Below are 23527 nucleotides of genomic sequence, written 5' to 3' on the forward strand. Positions count from 1 at the left end.
GGATAATGTCACTTAACTTCACTTTCTCCCTCACTGAAATGTTCCAACAACCTATGGACTCACTTTCAAGGACTTTTCCTCTCATGTTCTCAGAATTGATTGCTTGTTTATTTACTGTTTCTTTTTGTATTTGCACAGTTTGTCTTTTGCTCAAGGGTTGAACACTCAGGTTGGTGTGGTCTTTCATTGATTTTATTATGGTTTTTGGAGTTATTGAGTAAGCCTGCAAGAAAATGAATGTGTTGTATATGGTGACATATGTGATATCGCTTGTGAAACTTCAAAGCTGTGCCTCATATTTAATGACAATGGAAGTAGAAATGTATAACCACACAAAATAATTTTAGGTAATCGGCATAGAATCTTGACCGTGCATCTTCATGTTTCTGAAGTAAAGGTGCTATGATTGAGGCAGGTATTAACTGTCAATTCAGGCTTTATTGCATCAGTAATTTTGGAAGGTTTAGTGGCATGGAAATTCTGTAGCAATAATATACAATATTTGAAATTCACACTTTAATGGAAGCATCTAAAAATGTATGATATTTTGCAAAGAAATATTCCAAAATGATTCAAAATATTGAAGCTACCAACAGTAACTGAAGCTGTTCCTTATCTCTCATGTTCTAATCTCCCTGTCTGTTTGCTCAGATAACAAATCTTAATAGGAACTGAAGGTGAAGGTAGTTTTTGTCTGCAGGATCAGTTTTAATGCACACATTTTTTGTGTGGTGCGGGGAACTAAATTAGTAGAGCCACAGGAAGTGTTTCTTAGTTGAAAGTTCAAAACAGAAAATGACAAGTATTTTATCAATAGTGCTTTGGAGGCAGTCTAAGCATAAGGATATCAACCCTCAGCCAGTGTTATGTTCAGAGCTGTGAGCTCTCTGACAAAAGTTGCCTTTATTAACTTCGACATTAGGCATGCTTGCTTATCTTGGAGCACTTTAAGGAGCTCAATTGCTCTTGCTCGGAATTTACACATTGCATTGAAGAGGTAAGTTGCAGCTTTCCATTCTGCAGCAAATTGATTAGTAGTGGATTTTTTTTCAAAAACCAAGCTGTCTATCAATATTTATTGGTTAAAGCATTTCTAATTTATTTTATGCTAGTCACTGTAAAGAGAAACAGTGCAGTTAATAACAGGACATTTGACAGTGGTGATGTATAGTATGTATGTAAGTAAGGTTGAAGTCTGTAGTTCCCTGAAAACGTCTACATGATTTGATAAGGTCGTAAAGAAAGCGTATCACATTCTAGCTATATGGGGGCTTTGGAGAGGATGCAGAAGAGGTTTTTAGGATGCTACCTTTCTTCCTTCCCCCCCCCCCCATTTTTCCATTCCCCATTGTGATTACCCTCTCACCCTATTCATTACCTCCCTCTTGGCCTGGAACATTAACTTTTTATTCCTTGCCTTGGATACTATCCAACCTGCTGAGTTTCTCCAGCATTTTGTGTATTTACCTCCCTCTGTTTCTCCTTCCCTTCCTTCCATGGTTCACCGTCTGTAAAGAAATTACACTTCCTGTGAAAAGTATTCACCCCCCCCCACCCCCCGGAAGTTTTCATGCTTTATTGTTTTACAGCATTGAATCACAGGAAATTTAATTGTTTTTTTTATACTGATCAACAGAAAAATAAACCCTTTTGTTTCAAAGTGAAAACAGATCTCTACAAAGTGATCTAAATTAGTAACAAATACAAAACACAAAATAACTGCATAAGTATTCACCCACCACCCCATCAGCATGACACACCAAATCATCACTGGTGCAGCAGTTGGTTTTAGAAGTCGTATAATTAGTTAAATTGAGAGATGGTTGTCAGAGAGCTTTGTGCAGTCCAGATGATTGTAGTAAAATAGTACACCTGTATCTGGAAGGTCCAATTGCTGGAGAGTCTGTATCCTGGCAGAAAGTATCCCATGAAAATAAGGCTCCAGGTAGCTCCATGAGAAGGTTATTGACGAGCACAAGTCAGGGAATGGATACAAGAACATTTGCAAGTCACTGAATACCCCTTGCAGTACAGTTAAATCAATCATCAAAAAATGGAAAGAATGTAACACAGTTGTAAATCGGCCTAGAGCAGGCTATCCTCAAAAACTGGGTGACCTTGCAAGAAGGGGACTAGTGAGGGAGGCCACCAAGAGACCTATGACAACTCTGGAGGGGTTACAAGCTTTAATGGCTAAATTGGGAGAGACTGCATATAATTGTTGCCTGGGTGCTTTACTAGTCACAGCTTTATAGGAGAGGGCAAAGAGGAAGCCACTGTTGGGGGGGTGGAAAAACGCTCGCATGAAATCTCAGCTAGAGTTTGCCAAAAGGTACGTGGGAGACTTGGAAGTCAGCTGGAAGAAGGTTCTGTGATCTGATGAAACAAAAATTGAGCTTTTTAAGCCATCAGACTAAACACTGCACATCATCAAAAACACATCAACCCTGTTGTGAAGCATGGTGGTGGCTAAATCATGCTGTGGCAATGCTTCGCTGCTATAGGCCCTGGAAGGCTTGTGAAGGTAGATGGTTAAAGGAATGCAGCAAAACACAGGGAAATCCTGGAGGAAAACCTGAAGTATTCTGCAAGAGAACAACGACCTGAGAGATTTTTTTCTCTCTCAGCATGACAATGACCCCAAGTTTAAAGCCAAAGCTACACAGGAATGGCTTAAAAACAGTGGCCAGGTCAGAATCCGAGATATTAATCCAATTGAGAATTTGTGGCTGAACTTGAAAAGGGCTGTTCACTCACAATCCTCATACAATCTGACAGAGCTTGAGCAGTTTTGTAAAGAATGGGGAAATCTTGCTGTATCCAGATGTGCAAAACTGATAGAGACCTATCCGTATAGACTCAAGACTGTAATTGCTGCCAAAGGTGCTGCCAAATACTGACCTGAAGGGGTGAATACTTTTGCAATTAATTTGTATTTATATTAACTTTATTTTTGTAATTAATTTAGATCATTTTGTAGAGATCTGTTTTCACTTTGACATAAAAAGGTCTTTTTCTGTTGATCAGTGTCAAAAAAAGCCAAATTAAATCCACTGTGATTCAATGTTGTAAAGCAATAAATCATGAAAACTTCTGGGGGAAGGGGGAGGTGAATACTTTTTATAGGTAGGGTCAGTTTCTTCTTTAGCCCTTTACCTTTTCCACCTATGCCATCCCTGTTTCTCACTTCATCCCCTCCCCCAGCCATGCACCTCCCTCTCATCTGCTGCCAGCATTTAACTTCTCCACCCCCCCACTCCCACACACCTTATTCTGGCTTCTGCCCCCTTTCCTTTCAAGACCTGATGAAGGGTCTCAGCCTGAAATTTAGACTGTTTATTCCCCTGCATGCTTCCTGACTTCAGTTCAACCAGCAGTTTGTGCCTGTTGCTCAAGATTTTCTGCATTTGGAGAATCTCACGTGTATGGCATGCATGGCTGTATTAATTGAGGCAATGAGTTCAAGAGTCAGGAAGTTGTGTTGCAGGTTTATAAAACTGATTTACCTGCACCAAAGGTATCGCATTCAATTGTGATCCCCTCATAATATGAGAAGGATGTGGTGGATTTGGAGAGGTGCAGAAGAGGTTTTCCAGAATGCTGCTTAGTGGGCAGGTGCTTAAAAGGAGAGGTTAGACAAACTTGTATTTTTTCTGGAATGGCAGAAGCTGAGGGGAGACTTGATGGAAGTTGTAAAATTGAGAGACCTAGATAGACAGCCAATATAATTTTTCCTGGGTTAAAATACTTGCACACAGTTACATTGCTCAGCCCAAAATGAATGGGGGGAAAGTTCAAAAGAGAACTGTTAGCATAGATTAGTGGATTCCTGGATGTGCTATCAAGGGTTATAGTGGAGTCAGACATAATGGGGCATTTAAGAGGCTCCTGCAGCAAAAGGAGGGATGTGGTCTATATGCAGAAGGATTTAGTTTAATTAGGCAGCATAACACTTTGGGCTGAGCAGCTTTTCCTGTGCTATATTATTTTGCTTTACTCCGGAAAGCTTTTGTTTTCAGTCCTGGTGAATGAATGTCATGTGGGATGAATAATTACGGGACCGTATTGTATTTACTACTGGAATTGCAGCAGGTGTGGTCAGCTGAGAAATTACAGTAAATTAATTTAATGGACAAACCTGGAGTTTGTTTCAGAGAACCTACTTGACCTGGTGGTGCAAGTTCTTAAATCATGCTGATTCAAGCACCAAGCATTTTAAAGGCTTACTTTTGCATGAATTTCCCAAGGACAGCATAGATTACACAAATGACAATTATGAAAGTGCTTCCCAAACAAATATTCGGTTCTTTATGTCACTGTGTATGTCCAGTCTTCTGTGCATAGGTGTTTCAGTTGCACCAAGGAGTTCGGAAGTTATGTGGATTCTGCAAGTCCCTACCTTTTTTCCCCAGTTTTCTTCATAATCAAGGACTTGTGAAATCCAATTTCTAAGTGTTATTTTTATCTTCCTCAATGGTAGTAGAATACATTTCATTCAACTCTGAACGTATCCAGTGAGCATAGCATTTGCACACATTTATAGACAATATTTTAGCCTAGTTTTCACATTCAAGCTAGCTGATAATCAAATAATGTATCTGAACTGCAAGTTTTCTTAAATGACAATCATTCTAAGATCAAGAACTGACTTATGTAACAAAGATGCATTCCGGTATAATCACAGGGGCCAACACTTGTCCAGAGAGTATCTCCTTAACTGGTTATTGCAGCAACAGAATTGCACTGAATCAACAAACAGGATAAATGAACAATAAAAAGGCTAAAGGCTGTAATCTCCAGCAAGTACAGTACAGTCAGCCTTCCTTATCCGCGGATTCAACCAACTGCGGACTGGGAAAACCCAGAAGTTCTCTCTCCAGCACTTGTTGTTTGAGCATGTATGGACTTTTTTCTTGTCATTATTCTCTAAACAATACAGTATAACAACAATTTACATACCATTTACATTGTATTAGGTATTATAAGTGATCTAGAAATGACTTAAAAGTATAGACATTCCCCGGGTTATGAACGAGTTCCTTTCCTGAGTCCATCCTTAAGTCAGATTTGAAGTCGGAACAGGTACATCCGGTATTATTTAGCGTCAGTTAGTCAAACATTTTTCTTAGTATATAGTACATATTTTACCTTTCTATGCATATAAAACACTTAAGAAACATGCATATTTCAATAATTAAACCACTGCGTTGCTTAGTAATAATTGTAGCTTTCATCAGGGCAGGGCCTTTCACATGCTCCATTAAAATTGTTCCGATCGCTGACCAACTGTAGCCTAACGCTTTTCCAATGACCAGTGGCGTTTCACCTCTTTCTGATCACTTTATTGCTTCCACCTTATTTTCAATTGTGATCGTGATTATTTTCCTGAACAGAAATGTTGCGGATTCAGAGCTGCGGCGCCGGGTCCTAATTCCACCGCACGGAGACATGTTAAATAAAGTCCGGGGTTCTGCTGGGTCCTAAAGAGCGCCGCATGGAGCCAGGTTAAATAAGGGACTTGAGCATCCGCGTTTTTTGGTATCCGTGGGGGGTCTCGGAACCAATCCCCCGCGGATAAGGAGGGCCGACTATATTTCACAATTGGGGGAGGGGTGGGAGGAAGAGTGCCTTCATTGGTTCAAGTGGTCTAAATCTTGCCTCATAAATTGTAATATAGCACATTTTGAAACTCTGGAAGGGCTGGGGATAGGAGTTGTATCATGGTCCAGCATTTGAAAAGGATAAAGTAAGTAATGTACCTGGATCCTTCACATCATAATTATTTAAGCAAAAGGGAATTGTTCCTTATGGGTGCATTGAGAAATACTAATTGGTTGATGATCTTTTCCTTAACTTAAACATTAGTTATTGGGGAGTAAAATGGTCTGATCTAACCTGCTCCCTGTGGAATTTTATCATCAGGTGGGAAGAGGAAATCTATGGAGATGGTGTAAAATGGATGTTTCTGGAACATAAAGGTCCATTATTTGCACCTGAATATGAGAACCTTCCCTCAGGTGTCAATTTCTATTATAATGGTGAGTAGTATTGTGCTGCCAGTTCTTAATGCACCAGTAGTCTGGGTTGGTTCATAATAATATTCTAGAATTTGTCATTAAATAGAACAGTGATGACAATTTAAGGTGAGAGGAGAAAGTTAAATGGGATCTGAGGGGTAACTTTTTCATGCAGAGGGTTGGTGGTGAACATCAAGAATGAACTGTCAGGAACTGGTTAAGGCAGGTTCAATAGTATCATCTAAAAAACACAGATATGTATATGGAGGGTGTGGCTTAGAGGGATATGGGCCAAATGCAGGAAATTGGAGCTAACTGGGTGAGCACCAAGTTCAAGTTTAGTTGTCATTCAACCATATACATGAATTTAGACTCCACTGGGCCTCTGCTCTCAACCTCCCCTGGATGGCTACTACAGGCAACCTTGCTGCATGAGGGCATGGTGAGCGTAATGGCCAAGGCTGCCCAGTTCCCACGCTGCCAGTCTCATCAAAGAACCAATGAACTGAATTTCCTGTATTTCTACACTATCATTGCCCAACAGGATCTAGCAATCACAAGAAATACATCCGGAACAATAATTTGCAATGCTTTGTTAGACCGCGCACTGCCTCGGACACCTTCCTATAGCAGGCAACAGACAGCACGGCACGTAACAAGTCTAGCTCCACTGCTATCAAGCAACTCATTGGTGGGGTAGACCTGCAATACTTGACACTTGTGATATTAAAGAAGTAAAGGATGAACTGGGCACCTTTGTTTGGACCCAGAGAGGCTGCTGTGCCTGAGCAAGTCATCATGATACCAGAAGTTTGAAGGTGATCAACCCTTGGAACTGTGTTTGGTATGGACTTGGCAGAAGGTTCTGCATATCTGTCATGTATTGCTCAATGATTCCAGAGTGTCAAATGAAATCATTTGTGAGGAAGCTGCTTTTCTCTATGCTTGTGGAGTATAAAAATGAAAATTCTCAAATTTTCTCAAGTACTTAGATTAGGGAAATGATGAAATTGACATATTTGCAAATTCAGATTGCAAGTGGTTATAATTCAAATAGTTTGTATGCAGTGTGGTTATTTTGCATGATGCAAAATGTGTCTCAAAGAAATATTTGATCACCTGATGCTTTCAGTGTTGTCCCTGTGATTGGGTTTCCTTTGAGTGCTCTGATTTTTTTTGCCTTCCATATTCTATGATCCTGCAGGTTAGTTAATCAGATAGGTGTAAGTGGACAGTGCAGTTCATTGAGCATGTGCTTGAATCTTTCCCTCAATCTATTGAAATCAGAATGTCTGTTTTGGATTCAGGAACTGGGACATGTGAATGATGTGACCTCCGCCCCCTTTAGGCCAACATTCCCAGCTTTGGGATTTGAACCACAAGACTCAAAGCTTCAGTGAATTAACCAGTGAGAGTGGCACAGTTGCTTCTCGCCAGGGAGTATGGGAATCCGAGTGTTAATGGAGAGTTATTCACGGTGATGCCTGTCTACTACCACTTGATCTTTTTGTAACTTTGCCATTAACTTACCAGTACACTTTTAAGATGCAAATGGAAGCCAGAACACCTGGCAAAAAAAACATTGCTGTCGCAGCAAATGTGTAAATGAATAGTCATCATCTGAGGTCAGGACTGAATACCACACTAGCCTTTCAGGAATGGAAGGTTGAATAGTATAAAAGGTTGACCAAAATCTGCCATTTCCTGTGGAACTATTGGTTCTCCTTCCATTGTCTTACTTTCTCATTGGAAATATCTAGCTGTATCCCCTTTTTTATTTAAAGATTTCGTATTTTCATGTTCTCTGTTTGTCTTTTTTTTTGAGGTGGTATTCAGGATAAAATGAATGATTGACTGTCATACTTCAGTTTAAAAAAAGATCATCAGCAGTACAGACACAAGAAATGTATTCTTTTCAAAGATTTCCACTAGATAGTATGTATCCATCTCAGCAGATAGATGATATCTCCCTTATTGCACTTGTACCTTTGCTTTATTTACATGGACCAGATTCCACTATCTGAAGGAGGCTTTTCTCATTTTTGTAATTTGTACTCATTTGAGTTAATTTGCACATTGTGCATGGGCATAACTTCAGTATCTGAGAAGAAAAGGCAGGCAGTTTGTGAATAGTTAGGTGATTGGGCATCAGATCTGCAACAAAAATTTTAAAAGAACTGAAGTACTAGAAATACTCAGCAGGTCAGAAAGGGAAAATTGTCATGTTTCAGAATAAACATAGGGTTATTGATCTGAAAAGATGGTCTTGTCTCTCCACAGTTGCTGCCTGATTTGCTGTGTCCTTTACATTTTGTTTGCATTTCACTTTCCAGCATCTGCAGTTATTTGCTTATCAATTTTAGATTCTGTATTAGTTTCTAGTTCTGCAAAATAAAATTACAAGGTAGTCAGATATTTCCTTAATTTTATTCCAGTTTAAATGTGATTTCACCTCTTCAGTTTGCAATAGCTGTTATTTGCCTCTCTAATTTTGATAGCTTGTTTTGTAAATAATTTTAAAAGGCAATCAAATGAAGCTGACTCCTACAGCAGAAGAAATGGCCTCCTTCTTTGCGAAGATGCTGGATCACGAGTACACCACAAAGGCAATTTTCAGACAAAACTTTTTTGAGGACTGGCGGCAGGTGTGTGTCCTTTTAATTTGATTTTCGTGGGGGGGGAGGGGTTGCTTGTAGATTATGTGGCTGATAGCCACATAATTATTTAACCATGATGCCTCAGGCATCGTCATTACGGCAGACCTGATACTATCCTTTTTTCTCATGTGCTCATGTCCCATTTGAAATCTCTTTTTGAAGTTGTATGTTATTTAGTTGCTGAATTTGCTGTGAATTAGTCACTGAATTTCAAATACAAGTCATTGCAAGTGATGTGCAATGCCACTACTCCATGACTTTATTTAACACAAAACAACTTGAGCCTAGATACTAAGGTTTTGGCATAACAAGTCTGAAAGCAATGTAACTACATGTTTGACCTGATCTGAGCGGTGGATCCTCTTCTAATTGTATCTCATTTACTTTTGGATTTGCTTTTGGTTACAGGAAATGAGCAGCTCAGAGAGGATGATAATCAGAGACCTAAATAAATGTGATTTCACAGAAATCCATCGATACTTTACTGAAAAAGCAGAGGCCAGAAAAGGATTGCTCAAGGAAGAAAAACAGGTAGAAGCGTGTTTGTCAAGTAGAAAATTACTTCAATTATCCAATCACTAAGATAATTTATGATGAGGTACAGCATAATTCTATTAGTGGCATCCCTGGAAAGCCATTTTAGTGAACCTACAAAGTCTATACAGTCTCAGTTAAATTCAAACCTTTGACTTTAAATGAAACTTATTGTACAAGGTTAGAAGGTAATAAATAAATATTCTGCTTGCTCAAAAAGGGAGAGGAAAAAAAAACATAATAAAAAAAAAACCCAGCTAGAGCCTATGGTGCTCTAAAATGATTGTGGAAAAACTTAAAGCTGGTAAATTACGTGTGCTGTTTGCCAAATAAAAGAACTCCCATTTCTCAATCATCAGTTTAGGAGATTTGTTCTCAAGTTAAAGGTCTTCTACACTTTTATCCAACTCACTTTGGAAGAATGAGGGATGAGTTTATTCAAACATAAATGATTCCTTAGGGGACTTGAAAGGATAGATGATAAGATGCTTGTGGGGATGTCATATTACAAGATAAAGAATCAGTCATTTAAACTGATTTGCATTAAAATTTCCTTTCCTGGAGGGTAATGAATATCTGGAATTATAGAAACATGGAACACTACAGCCAAGAAACAGTCTTTGGCTCATCTAGTCTGTGCTGAACCATTAATGTGCTAAGTCCCATCAACTGGAACAGGACAGCAAACGCCTCCTCTGTAATCTGTACAGGAGCCATGACCTCGCTGCTGCATTGCACGCATCTATAGACTGTGTCTGTGCCCTGACTAAATATAGATGCAAAAAATCCATGTAAGATCTCTCCCATCTCTTTTAACTCTATGAATACATTTCCACTCTGATCTTCCAGGGGAGCAATTCTGCCCCTTGTTATCCTTTTGCTCTTAATGTATCTGTGAGACCCTTGGGATTCTCCTTCACCTTGTCTGCTAGAGCAACCTCACGTCTTCTTTCAGTCCTGCTGACTTCCTGAAGTATTCTCTTCAATTTCTTATACTCCAACTACCTCATTTGTTCCTACCTGCAGTGCACCTCCTCTTTCTTAAACATCTCTCAAACCAAGGTTCCTTAAGCCTGTTAATCCTTGCCTGACAGGATTCTGACAGGAACATACAAACTGTGTACTCTCAAAATTTCACTTTAGAAGGCCTCCCACTTACCAAGTATGCATTTACTAGAAAACAACTGATCCCAATCCAAACTTGCCATATCCTTTATTATACCAATTTAGAATCTCAGCCCAAGAATTAGATTGTTTCTGTCCATAATTACCTTGAAACTAATGAGCTCTCCAATCTGCCCTGACTGAGCACTGAAGTGACATTTTCCCTGTCTATTAATGCCGCCCCTCGCCCTTTATTCTCTCCCGCTCTATCATGTCTAAAGCAATAGAACTCTGGAACGTTGAGAGTTGCCTGTCCTGCCCCTCACTAATGGCTACAGTGTCATAATTCCATTTGCTGATCTATGTCCTAAGCTCAATATTCCTACAATATTCCTTGCATTGAAATATATGTAGCTCAGAACTTGAGTTCCACCATGCTTGACCTTTTGATTCCTGACCTTGTACTTAGGCTTAACAATATCCTTCTCCACAGGGACAAAGTGAAAGGACTGGGCCTCCAGAGTTGTGATCTCATGATTGCTACCCATGCCCCGTTCTAGTGAGGCTAGAAATGGGAAGGTCATATAGTTTTAACATGTGACTAAGGAGGTGATGCAGGAGGGAGGGCTCCAGATTTTTGGATTATTGGGCTCTTCCAGGGAAGGTGGCAACTATACAGAGTGGACAGTTTGCACTGGGGGGGGGGGGGGGGTATCCTAACAGGAAGGTTTGCTGGTGCTGCACAGGTTGGGGGAGGGATGGGAGGAGTTGCAGGGGGACAGAAACCAGAGTGCCAGAACAGGTAGTGGAGTCCTGCAGAAGGATTTCAGCCCAAAACATTGACTGTGCTCTTTTCTATAGATGCTCCAGCACTTTGTGTGTGTTGCCTTACTCCCTGAGCTCTCTTTGCAGGACCTTATTACCCATCCTAGCCACGTCATTGGTACAAACATGAACCCCACTGCCCCCAACTTAAGAATACTGTGGGCGTGATCTGAGATGTCCCTGACCCTGGTAGTCAAGAAGCAACATACTATCCAGGAATCTTGTTCTTGTCCACGGAACCTCCTTTCTGTGTGCCTAACCAATGTGATTTCTATTACTACAGCTCGCCTCTTCTCTCCTCCCTCAACCCCTTCTTGGAGCTGCAGAGCCAGACTCGGTGCCAGAGACATGACCATTGTGGTTTTCCTCTTTTAGGACATCTATCTTCTCTCTTCTCTCAACCCCCCCCCCCCCCCGCCCCCAAACAGCGTGAAGATGGCTGAACTTGTCATCCAAACATTGGTTATAATCAATATCTGTACCTGGCTGGAAGCCCTTGAAGAGTTTGACTATCCAAAGTATTTAACCTGCTCCAAATCATTATTAGCTGAACCACATTTGGAGTAGATCAATTATTAAGGATGTAAAGAGAATATGGACTTTATTTAATCTTGAATGGAAAGTCAAGCATGAGAGGCCAAGTAGCCTACCTTTTTCCTTGTGTTATTTGGCTCCCTGTGCTTTCTCTACTGTATTTAAGATTATGGCTGGGCTTCTGTGTCAGTGCATTTTGCTTCACTAATCCCATCTCTTGACTCCTTTAATATATTATCAGTATTCTTTGGATAGACTCAGTGACTAGGCCTCCACAGAGCGGAAAATTCCAGAGTTTCACAAATCTCAAGGTGAAGGAATTTCTCATCGCTGGAAGAATGACCAGCTCTTTATTTTGAGATTAAATCTTCAGTTCTACTCACCCTAGCAAAGGAAAACATATTCCACATCTTCTTTAAGATTTTGTACATTGCAATGAGACAATAGATGCTTCTAACCTGAGAGAATTTGAACCTAATCTGATTAATTGGTCTTATGATGAATCCTGACTACTCCCATCAGTCAATTTGCATGTCTTTCATCACAAGTAAGTAAGGAGACCAGACCAGTGCATAATATTCCAGATCCTGTATAATCATCAATCTATATAACTGGAGCAAAGCATTTCTTTTGTGGAAAGAACAGAGTTTACTGAGTTTCTTAGTCCTGAAACATAAACTCTCATTTCTCTTTCTACAGATGTTGCCTAATCTACTTAATATTTATAATATTTTCTGTTTATTTTTCAGATTTCCAGCACCTGCAGGTTTTTTTCATCAGTTATACTTGAATCCTTTTATAATAAGGGTTAATTGCCTTCCTAATTTGTTACTGTACAAATATGTTAATTTCCAGACAATCATGAACAAGGACCTGTTTATTCTATCCATTAATCATTACACAGTTGATGTTGATATGAGACATAAGAGCAGAATTAAGCCATTTGGCTCATCAAGTCTGCTCTGCCGTTCGATCACGGCTAATTTATTATCTCCCTCAATGCCATTCTCCTGCCTTCCCCCTATATCCTTTGACACCCTTACTATTCAAGAACCTCTGCTGTAAGTATATTCCACAGTTGACAGATTCAGCACCCTCTGGAAAAAGTTCCTCCTCATCTCTCTTCTAAATGTATGCCCATCTATTCTGAGGCTATACCCTCTTGTCCTAGACTCTCCCATTAATGGAAACATCTTCACATCAGCTGTATTTAGGTCTTTCAATATGCAATAGGTTTCAACTTGTTCTTCTAAACTCCAGTAAATACAGGCCTTGCGCCATTAAATGTCCTGTTCATTCCTGTAAGCTTCCTCTGGATCCTCTTCAATACAAGCATATCCTTTCTTAGATTTAGGGCCCAGAGCTGCTCGCAATACTCCAAAAGTGGCCTGACGATGTCTTACAAAGGCTCTGTATTACATCCTTGCTTTTATATTCTAGTCCTCGCGAACTGAATGCTAACATGGCTTAAGACTCCTCACCAGTACTGTGCAGTCTAATTTTGTCTAATAATTCTTGTTTAGTTTGTATTACTAGCACTAATTTATTTGGTCATTCATTCTATACTTGTAGATCTCTCTGTGGTTACTGCTTGTATCTTTTATTGGCCAATATAATTTCTGCTGCCTTGGCTGGTAAAGAACCCCTATTAACTTTAGCTATTCCTTTCCTTGTTTCACATCTAGAACATTTATTGCCTAGTCGACATTTGTTTCCTGCTACCATAATCTCATTGTTTTATTTGTCAATGCCTTGAAAAATGTCCACAGAATTCTGAAAAATCAAAGCTTATGGTTCAAGTTTTTTATTATGGAAAGGCTGTCTTTTCCCTTGTAAAAAAAAAAGTACTATAATTAACTTATTTTGATGGCGACGACTGAGCCACTTTTCCTGCAGGATATTTTTGGCTTTGTTTGCTGATACCTCTAATATATTTTGGGCACCACTGTAGCGTAACAGCACGACACTATTACAGCTTGGGGCTTTCCAGAGTGCAGAGTTCAATTCTGGCACCGTTCTGTAAGGAGTCCCTGTACACCTTCACCACGGAATGTGTGGGTTTTCACTAGGTGCTCCAGTTTCCTCCCACAGTCCAAAGACGTACAGTGTAGGTTAATTGTCCCCATGATCAGGTTAGCATTAATTGAGATTGTGTGATTGCTGTGTTGGTGTAGCTTGAAAGACAGAAAGGCTTTCTACATACTGTATCATTAGATAAATATCCCTTCATAGTTTTCTTCATTCTGATAGTTTTGGATAAAACTAAATCATTTCCAGTTTTTTTTTAACTCCTGTTGTAATTACTGATCCACAAAGACCCTCTAAGAAACAGATTTTTAATCATCCCTTTCTCATTACCATAATATCAGATCTGAAGTAGTCAATGTTAGTTCCTTTATATATAAATCTGGAAAAATATTTTTTGTATAATATCTGAATTCCAATCTGTATATATAAGCAATGCTAAGCTGAGTGGTAATTAGAGTAAATGTGTTCAGAAAGTTCTTAGGCAGGGTATTTCATTAAAGGTGATGGGCACAAATCACAGATACATTCACTTTGGGCAGATGTATAGTGGTCATCTTCAAATCTAAGAAAGTTTTGCTAAACTGTAAAACTAAAGGTTATGGCCACATAAATACAACAATCACTAAAGCTAGCAATAAACTAATTATGTGATAACGTGATAAATATTAGTGGTAAGATAATTATTAAAATAAAAAAAAAATAATTATAATGATAAAATAATTTAAATGTCAGCCATTTTCTTATAGTATCCAGATATAATGGGTGGATAACTTTTTATGGGAACAGCACAAGAAGTTAATAAAATAAGTGAAAACCAATGAGTTATCGGGTGAAAATTCAGCTGTTCCTTGCAGAAATTAAAGATGGAGCAAGATGCAATCATCGAGGAGTACGGTTACTGTATAATGGATGGGCATCGGGAAAGAATCGCAAACTTCAAAATCGAGCCACCAGGGCTTTTTCGTGGCCGTGGTGATCATCCGAAGATGGGAAAACTGAAGAGAAGGATCATGCCTGAAGATGTCATCATCAATTGTAGTAGGTAAATGGATTACATGATAAATCCAAAAATAAGATTTTTTTTGATAGAGAAGCTACCATATAATTTATACCTTTCTTTTTTTTCATCTTTCTACCTTGCTTTTTTCAGCCATGAGTCCAAGCACTTTTCCTTATGAGCACATATTCTTTGTGGTTTAACAATATGTTTACAAAGGGAAACATTCTAGTGCACCTTAAATGAAGAAAATTGTGTTTACATTCTTTTGTGTTGCAAAGAAAATTTGGATTGGGTGATAAACAGATTGCTTTGGATTCGGTTACTTTTTTAGGTATTCAGTGTTTATCAGGAATGGCTTGTTTCCATTTTGGTTTTGTGGCTACTGAGGCCGTGTGAGAACTGCAGATAAAGGCAGGTATTGCGATGTTCCTGGTAACGATCTTCAAGAATAATGATCAGTTAGGCACAGAGAGAATCTACCTTCATTGGTTCACCTAACTAGTTTTGTATTATTTATGTGCTTGTTGTTATATCTGTATGCACACACACCAGGTTTCTCTGACCCTGAATAATCAAAGAATAGAAGAGGTAATACTGGGGAGTAGGAGTCTATTCTGTTCCTCTGGGGCCAAGGTGCAAAACACAGTACGTACAACGCATAGTTACAATCCAGTACAGGCACAAGATAGCACAAGTCTCTTTGTGGCATAGCCTGAAGATTGACATGTTGACATAAAGTGTGAAGTGCCTGTTTATGTAAGACAATATAATGTTACTCACACTATTGGAATAAAACAGTTGGTGGTATAAATACGTGAAACTGCAGCAAAAGAAGATGAAAAGTGATCAGTGTGTGAATAGAGTGTTTCTGAGTTGGAAGTTGGGGAGGTGGCAGGGCATTCAGACAGTGTACATTGTGCTAAGTGGCAACAGAGCGTTAAGAAGTCTAACAACCTGGGGGAAAAGCTTGATCCTGACATAATCTCCACATTTCCAACATGGGGTCATCCATTTTCCCTCCCAATGGTTGGTCTCCAGTTTTCACTGATTCTACTCCCAAAATCCTCCATCCTCTTTCCTATCAGATCATACTGATGTGTTTTCATTTCATTGGCTCAGGTTTGCCTGACTGACCTGTGCCAGCTTTTTACTGTGTCTAACCCATGACCACAAGCAATATTATGCTCATCCCCAGATAACTTTGTTTTCTGAATCAAACCATTTCAAAGCAAGTTAGCCAGGTCAGCCAAACACTATGCTCAAGGTACTTCGGGTCACATAGTGGTCCTTCCACAGTACATAACTGAACGGTTTCTTATTTGGAAACGATCTCAAGTTTAGCAAATTATTAACCGGAAACTCATTGTGGCCACTTCTAGTTGCTTTAATCAAGCCAATACTGTTCAGGAATCCGTTCACAAAATGGTGACTGCAAGAACAGTCATTCAAGTGGCTGCCTCAATTCCTTTGAAAGCATGGCAAGAACAGATACATTTAGTTTACAAACTTCCACACTCCTTAGCTCATTCATTCAATTTTACTGATTTGAAGATTGTGATTCTTCCTGACCAACAGTGAAATGTTTCTATTGCAGTTGTGTTTCTGGTGCATTGCCTCAACATTCTTCATACCTTCCTGATATTCCTTCTCCATTTGTGTGAGGAAATACCAAAAAGTTGATGCGAATGTCAAGTTTCTTCTTTTGAGCACATCCTTGAATATTTTTCCTGTGCCTGCTTGATGATCCTTCCCCATGATAGCTCAGAATAGTTAGTTACAAGTATACAAGTAATGAGCAAGTAGACAACATGGTCTAACCAGTGTAGCCAACTGAGTGCAGCTAGGGCCTCCATGTACTTAGATAATAATTTCGAAGTAAAATTATCAAAGTGCATGTATGTCACCACATACAACCCTGAGATTTATTTTCTTGTGGCACACTCAATAAGTCGACGAATAATAACCATAATAGAATCAATGGAAGACCACTCAATTTGAGCATTCAACCAGCGTGCAGAAGACAACAAACTGCAAATACAAAAAGAGAGAAGTAATAGATAAATAATGTCAAGAACTGAGATGAAGAGTCCTTGAAAGTGAGTCCGTTGATTGTGGGAGCATTTCAATGATTGGGCGAGTGAAGTTACCTGCTTTGGTTTAAGAGACTAATAGTTGAAGGGTGGAAACAGGACTCTAATGAGTTGAATGGGAGTGTGACAAATATCACCATTGAAGTTGCTGAACCTGGTGGTGAGTCCTGGGGCTCCTGTACCACCTTTCTGCTGGCAGCAACAAGCAGGAAGCATATCCTTGGAAATGGGGGTCCCTGATGATAGATGCTGCTTTCCGGCAACAGTATTTCATTTCGATGTGCTCAGTGGCTGGGAGGGTTTTACCTGTAGTGGACTAGGCTATATCCACTACTTATTGTGGGATTTGCTGTTCAAGGGCATTGGTGTTTCCATACCAGATTGTAATGCAGCCAGTTGATAAACTCTCCATTACATATCTATAGAAGTTTATCAAAATCGTTATGAATCTCTACAGACTCCTAAGGAAGCAGAGGTGCTGATATGTTTTCTTTGTAATGGTTTTTATGCTGGGCCTAGGTCAGGTCCTCTGAAATAATAATGCCAAGGAATTCAAAGTTTCTGTCCCTTTCTACCTCTGATCCTCCAATGAGAACTGGCTCATGGACCTCTGGTTTTCTTCTCCCACATTCAATAATCAGCTCCTTGGTCTTGCTGACATTGAATAAGATTTTGTTATGGCACCACTCAGCCAGATTTTCAATCTCCCTCTTGTATGTTAATGCATCACCACCCTTTGATTCAGCCTATGACTGTGACGTATCGGTAAACTTGAATATGGTTTGGAGCTGAGCTTAGCCACGCAGTCATAAGTGAATAGTGAGCAGAGCAGGGGCTAATCACAAGCGTTGTGATGCACATGTGCTGATGGAGATCGTGGAGAGATGCTGTTGCCAATCTGAACTGACTGGGGTGAGGAACCAGAGGATCCACTTGCAAATGAGGTATCTTAAAGCTTATTGATGATGCTGTGCTGTAGCTGACAAAGAACATCCTGATGTATGTATGCACCTTTGTTGTCCAACTCGCTCAGGACTGTGATGCCAAACCAACAGGTGTTCTGGACTATTGGATGGTATTCCTTATTGCTACCCAACACAGAATTCCAATAATTTAATTTATTTTGAATGCCACACTGAATTATGATAAATTTTCTGATGAACAAGCAATGTGGGAAGGAAGTGCAGGAACCAGTGTCCAGATGAGTTGAAAGGAGTGTGACAAAACAACACCATTGAACTAGTTTCCGGTTTCCAAATAATCAATCAGTGGACTAATTTTAATGTACTAGGTATGAGGCCTAATAGTGAAAACTGTTATTGATTTTATTATCCAAATGTGGAATTTGGGGGATTTTGCAGACAGCATTTTTTCAATGTCTTTCTAACTGCCTTCTACAGACTTTCCAGGTCTCTGAAGCGTAACTGATAGCAGGCATCATTGGTGTCAAGTAGGCCATGATTTCTCTGCCCTGTATGAGGTCCTGAACTTTAAGTACCCTCCTTAATCAGTTAAAGACCACAAAGTACTTTGTAGGCAGTTGGAAAAGCAAAGATGCAGATCTGTAATGATTAATTTCCCTACCTGTTTTCCAGTAGGGAAATAAAGTCTGATACGGCATTTCAGTTAGTATTTTTGAATTAGCACTTTAGTATACTATTGTTTTAAAGGAAAGTATAGTTAAATTACTTGTCGTTCTGAAGGAAGTGAGGCTAAATTTTGCAGTGGATATTCACTTTGAAGTGATTAAGTCATTAAATTAAGGCTTTCCTACCACAATTTCATCATTTATGATCTGTTTTTGATTTGGAGTAATCTATTTTGTTAAGACATATTACCTGTTTGTTAATTTTATTTTTCTAAATTAAACATTTTATCCAGTGATTCAAAGATCCCAACACCTCCACGAGGTCATCATTGGAAGGAAGTGCGTTTCGATAATAAAGTAACTTGGTTGGCGTCATGGGTGGAAAATGTCCAGAATCTTAATAAATATATCATGCTCAATCCAAGTTCCAAACTAAAGGTGTGTATTTCTTGGCAATTCCTTTACAAAATTTATTTCACTATCCTTTATTTTAACTTGTTCCTTCTCAACCCCAGATTTGCTCTTTCCCAGGAATGATTTGGTACAGAATTTAGGCTTTTGTAACAAACAGTAACATTGACAGTATAAACTAGCCTTTAAAAGTGTCCATTAAGAATATGCAAGTCAAAATGCATATTCAACAGTAGTGTTGAATTTCAGATCCCCCACTCCCAAACTCTTCTGATATCCTACCCAGTATAGTTCCATTTGTCTACCAAACCCACTAAACAACGTGACAATACTGAAGAGTATTTTGCTGAGACCCCACTGCCCCTAAGTACAATTTTGTAGGAAAACTTTTGTAGTCCCTAAAGTTGATTATGTCCTGCATTCTCCCCATACTTGTGCTCCCTCTACCAAGACTCTAGACCCTACTGCACCACAACTGCACCCACCAGCTCTGTCCTGATGCCTTCTACAACTTGGTCATAAGTGAATAACATTAACTTTTATGGAATAGACTTGCCAACGTTTATAGTAACCAATTGTCTTTCTTTTATTAAAACTCAAGCTTATCCAAGATTACGTGACTATAAGGTGAATTAAGTTAGTTGCTTCCTTCTTGAGACTGCACCTCCTGTAAATGCCTTGACTCGACCTCCATCCGATTAGATTGTCTTAAATATTGATTTGGGATTCTTACACCTAATGACCTTTTATTGATCCTTTGTATAAAAATGAGTATTTAGAGATATGGATGGGTTAGTCAGGGTTAGCTGTTACAGCATCTGCAGGAGGTGCTGCCTCAAAAAAGTGGCATTAATCATCAAGGATCCTACCATTGGCATTAGGCCCTCTTCCTGTAGCTAGCATCAGTCAATGCATATGGAAGCCTGAAGTCCCATATCACCAGGCTGAGAAACCATCAATTTCTTGAACTGCCCTGCACAAACCAGTGGAGCACTGTGGACCAACTCTAACACAACAGTGGACCGGTCTCTGAACGTGCCTTTGGTTTTTTGGGTCAAGATGCTGCTTTTATACAATTTTCTCCTCTCTTCACTGTCTTATATAATTTGTTTGGTGTTATCTGTAGATTACGTGCCAGTAATGCTGCTGCATGCAAGTTTTCCATTGTGCATTTAACAATAAACTTGACTGGAATTGACTTGATATAATGTATTATGAACAATCAATTAAGACCTTTAAAGAATCCTGTAGTCATTAAGCACTATTTTACCTATCAGACAATTTCTTTGGGGGGAAAAGAAAATTGCTAGCACTTCAATGAATTTGTTAGACATGTTGTGAAAGTGGATTGAACTGTATCAGCAATAGAAATGCTGACATTCATTTCTGCTGCTGTAAGAATATAATGTGTCAAGTGTTGCCTAGCTCCTGGACAAAATGATCTTTATGTCCGGTATTCAATAATGACAACCCTGGACAGTACTTTTTGTCCTCAGGTTTGAAAAGTCAAGAATTAGAGGACATAAGTTTATGGTTAGTAGAATGAGATGTAATAGGTACCTGAGGGGCAATTTTTACACTCAGCAGATGGTCAGTATATAGAATGAGCTGCCAGAGGGAGTGGTAGAAGCAGGTACACTAACAACATGTTAAAGACACCTGGACAAGTTGCATAGGCAGGAAGGGGTTTGGAAGTAAACAGCCCAAACACAGGCAAATGAGACTGGCTTAGAAAAGCATCTTGATTGAGGTTGACTAGTTGGGCAGAAGAGGTTGTCTCAATGCTCTGTGTCTCTAACCTTTGTATAGAGCGTATTTCAGAGTCATCAGGAAAGCTGATTTCCCCCAACACCTTTCTGCTCCCACACATTTTTTTCTCCTTCAATTTCATAGCTCTTCTTGACACCAGCTTTGAGTGTTTGAAAGGTTGAAAGAATAGTTGATAGTAGCTGTCTCATTCAAGTAATTTCTCTGGACGAGACTGATTGACTTGCTCAAAGGTGAGTTTTGTATTATACTCCCCTTCTATGGAAATTCAGCTAGTCCACTTCTGGTCCCTCCGAGACATCAAACCCAAGCCTGAAGATCCTTTATCAGTTCCTTCATGCTTTTAGTGCAAAATGACTGATTATAGAATTTTGAGATTAGCCCAAAACAAACATGAGGTTGAACCAAGAATTTATGGAATGCAGGTGTTCCCACCCCACACCCCTTTACAAAGGTAGAGCATTCCTATGAAACTTTTCTTAAGCCAAAATGATGTAAAGCAAAGAACCATTAATTTATGAGAAAATTTTTTGTAAAAGTGAAAATCCAGTTTGTAATGTGAAAACAGGTTACTAATGTAGGTCTTTTGTAATAGCAAAAAAGAGGGGGAAACCTGTATTGAGTTCCACATTAGCTATTGAGATGCTGAAAGCCTCTGGATCTTGATCTCAGTTGAAAAGGTATTATCTCTAGTAAATAACTGATAAGCACAAATGACATTGTATTGTTTTCTATTGAAATCTACAGGGTGAAAAGGATCTGCAGAAATATGAAATTGCCCGGTGCCTGAAGGGCAGAATTAATGCAATCCGAAGTCAATATCGTGTAGATTGGAAATCAAGGGAAATGAAATCACGACAGAGAGCAGTGGCACTTTATTTTATTGACAAAGTATAGTAATTTATATTTCTGTTTAGCACATTGAAGTTAAATTAACAATGCATGACATTTTCCCTTTTTAACATTTCCACAGACCATTTAAAATAATGAGGGGATAGATTGAGTTGACGTGGATAGGCTTTTTCCATTGATAGTAAGGGAGATTCAAACGAGGACATGATTTGAGAGTTAGGGGGCAAAAGTTTAAGGGTAACACGAGGGGGAATTTCTTTACTCAGAGAGTGGTAGCTGTGTGGAATTAGCTTCCCGTAGAGGCAGGTTCAGTATTGTCATTTAAATTAAAATTGGATAGGTATATGGATAGGAAAGGAAAGGAGGGTTATGGGCTGAGTGTGGGCCAGTGGGACTAGGTGAGTGCAAGCGTTGGCACGGACTAGAAGGTCCGAGATGGCCTGTTTCTGTGCTGTAATTGTTATATGGTTATGTGAATAATTCAGTTGCAGGCATAGCCAGGGAAAAAAGTATTTGTCTTTTAGGAACCTATAGAAAGTTCGGCATGTAGAGGGAGAGGACATGATTACCAAAAGTACCTTCCTGTATACTTAACAAAAATTGTAAAAATAGATTTGGACCTAGCACCGAACCTTGGGGAACATCACTAGGACCATGGGACTCCAGTCTGAAAAACAGCCTTCCACTGTGAAGACATGAGAGACAACAGTTACTGGAGTCTGGATTAAGAAACAACAATCTGGAGGAGCTCAGTCTATCATGCAGCATCTGTGAGAGGAAAAAAGTTGATGTTTCAGGTTAAAACCTGCATCAGTCCTGAGTTCCTTCAGCTCATGGTTGCTCTGACTTTACACCATCATTCTGTACGCATCATTTTCTACCATAAAGCCAATTCTGCATCCAGTAAGCTAGCTCTCCCTGGATTCCATGCAGTCTCTTTCCATAGCAGCCTACCATGTGAAATCTTATCAAAGGCTTTACTGTTCACCTTAACATTGACTATCAACATGCCTGTCTCTAACTTGCTTTCATCATGTCCTTGGTGAATATCAATAAGGTTTATTCATGTAGGATTTCACATCCCATAGTTTCATACACTAATTACTGATCTCTAAGCAATGAAAATGCAAAAAACTGAGGTGCAAAGGGACTTAGGAATCCTTATGCAGGGTTCCCTAAAGGTTAATTTGCAGGTTGAGTCTGGTAAGGAAGGCAAATACAATGTTAGCATTCAGTTCAAGAGGATTAGAATATAAAAGCAAGGATGTAATATTGAAACTTTAAAAAGCACTGGTGAGGCCTCACTTGGAGTATTGTGGCCACGTTTGGCACCCCTTACCTTAGAAAGGATGTACAGAAACTTAAGATAGTTCAAAGGAGTTTCATGAAACTGATTCTAGGATTGAATGGCTTGTCATATGAAGCGTATTCGATGGCTCTGGACCTTTATTCACTAGAATTCAGGAGAATGAGGGGTGACCTCATTGAAATGTAATGAATGGTGAAAGGCCTTGGTAGAGTGAATGTGGAAAGGATCTTTCCCAGAGAATACAGCCTGAGAATAGAGTGGTGTCCCTTTAGAATGGAGATGAGGATTTTCTTCAGCCAGAGAGTGTTGAATCTATGGAATTCTTTGCCACAGACAGCTGGGGAAGCCAAGTCTTTATGCATATTAAAGACAGAGGTTGATAGATTCTTGATTTGTCAGGGCATGAAGGGATGTGGGGAGAAAGCAGGAGATTGGGGCTGAGAAGAAAATTGGATCAGCCATGATGAAATGATGGAGCAGGTATAATGGACCAAGTGGCACAATTGTTAAATTACTACTGTTGGATAGTTCTTGCCCTTAATATACTTATAAAGTGTTTTGAGTTCTGAATTTTCCTCAAGGATATTTCATTGTTTGCATTTTGCCTCCTAATTCCTTTAACTCCTCCTTACATCCTCAGTATTCCTGAAAGACTTGCTTGGTTCCAGTTTCTGCATGCCATAAGCTATTTTCGCCCTTCTGATCAAGCTTTCAATATCCCTTATCCAAGGTTCATTTCATCTTTCCAGAACAAGCTGGCCCTAAACTCTTACTTTCTTAAGAGTCCCATATGTTAGATGTAACTTGTCCC

The 23527-nt window shown here is 39.4% G+C and overlaps 1 protein-coding gene across 3 annotated transcripts in view; it reads left to right on the forward strand.

Moving 5' to 3' along the window:
• Positions 1 to 775: 775 nt before the first annotated feature.
• The window catches only part of LOC132396777 (DNA topoisomerase 1-like), a 40491-nt gene continuing 17739 nt past the window's right edge, over positions 776 to 23527 (forward strand). Inside the window, exons 1-8 of one of the 3 annotated variants that reach the window (XM_059974661.1) lie at positions 887 to 997; positions 4685 to 4898; positions 5923 to 6038; positions 8541 to 8662; positions 9083 to 9205; positions 14554 to 14741; positions 18671 to 18815; positions 21303 to 21446. In XM_059974661.1, coding sequence (XP_059830644.1) covers positions 4765 to 4898; positions 5923 to 6038; positions 8541 to 8662; positions 9083 to 9205; positions 14554 to 14741; positions 18671 to 18815; positions 21303 to 21446 — 972 coding nt within the window. In that variant the 5' untranslated portion in view covers positions 887 to 997; positions 4685 to 4764. Of the gene's footprint in view, positions 998 to 4684; positions 4899 to 4949; positions 5505 to 5922; positions 6039 to 8540; positions 8663 to 9082; positions 9206 to 14553; positions 14742 to 18670; positions 18816 to 21302; positions 21447 to 23527 lie in introns of those variants that run through there. The other 2 variants (XM_059974672.1, XM_059974679.1) reach the window with 2 other exon arrangements.

The sequence above is a fragment of the Hypanus sabinus genome, chromosome 1 (genome assembly GCF_030144855.1).
Source record: "Hypanus sabinus isolate sHypSab1 chromosome 1, sHypSab1.hap1, whole genome shotgun sequence".
Lineage (NCBI taxonomy): Eukaryota > Metazoa > Chordata > Chondrichthyes > Myliobatiformes > Dasyatidae > Hypanus > Hypanus sabinus.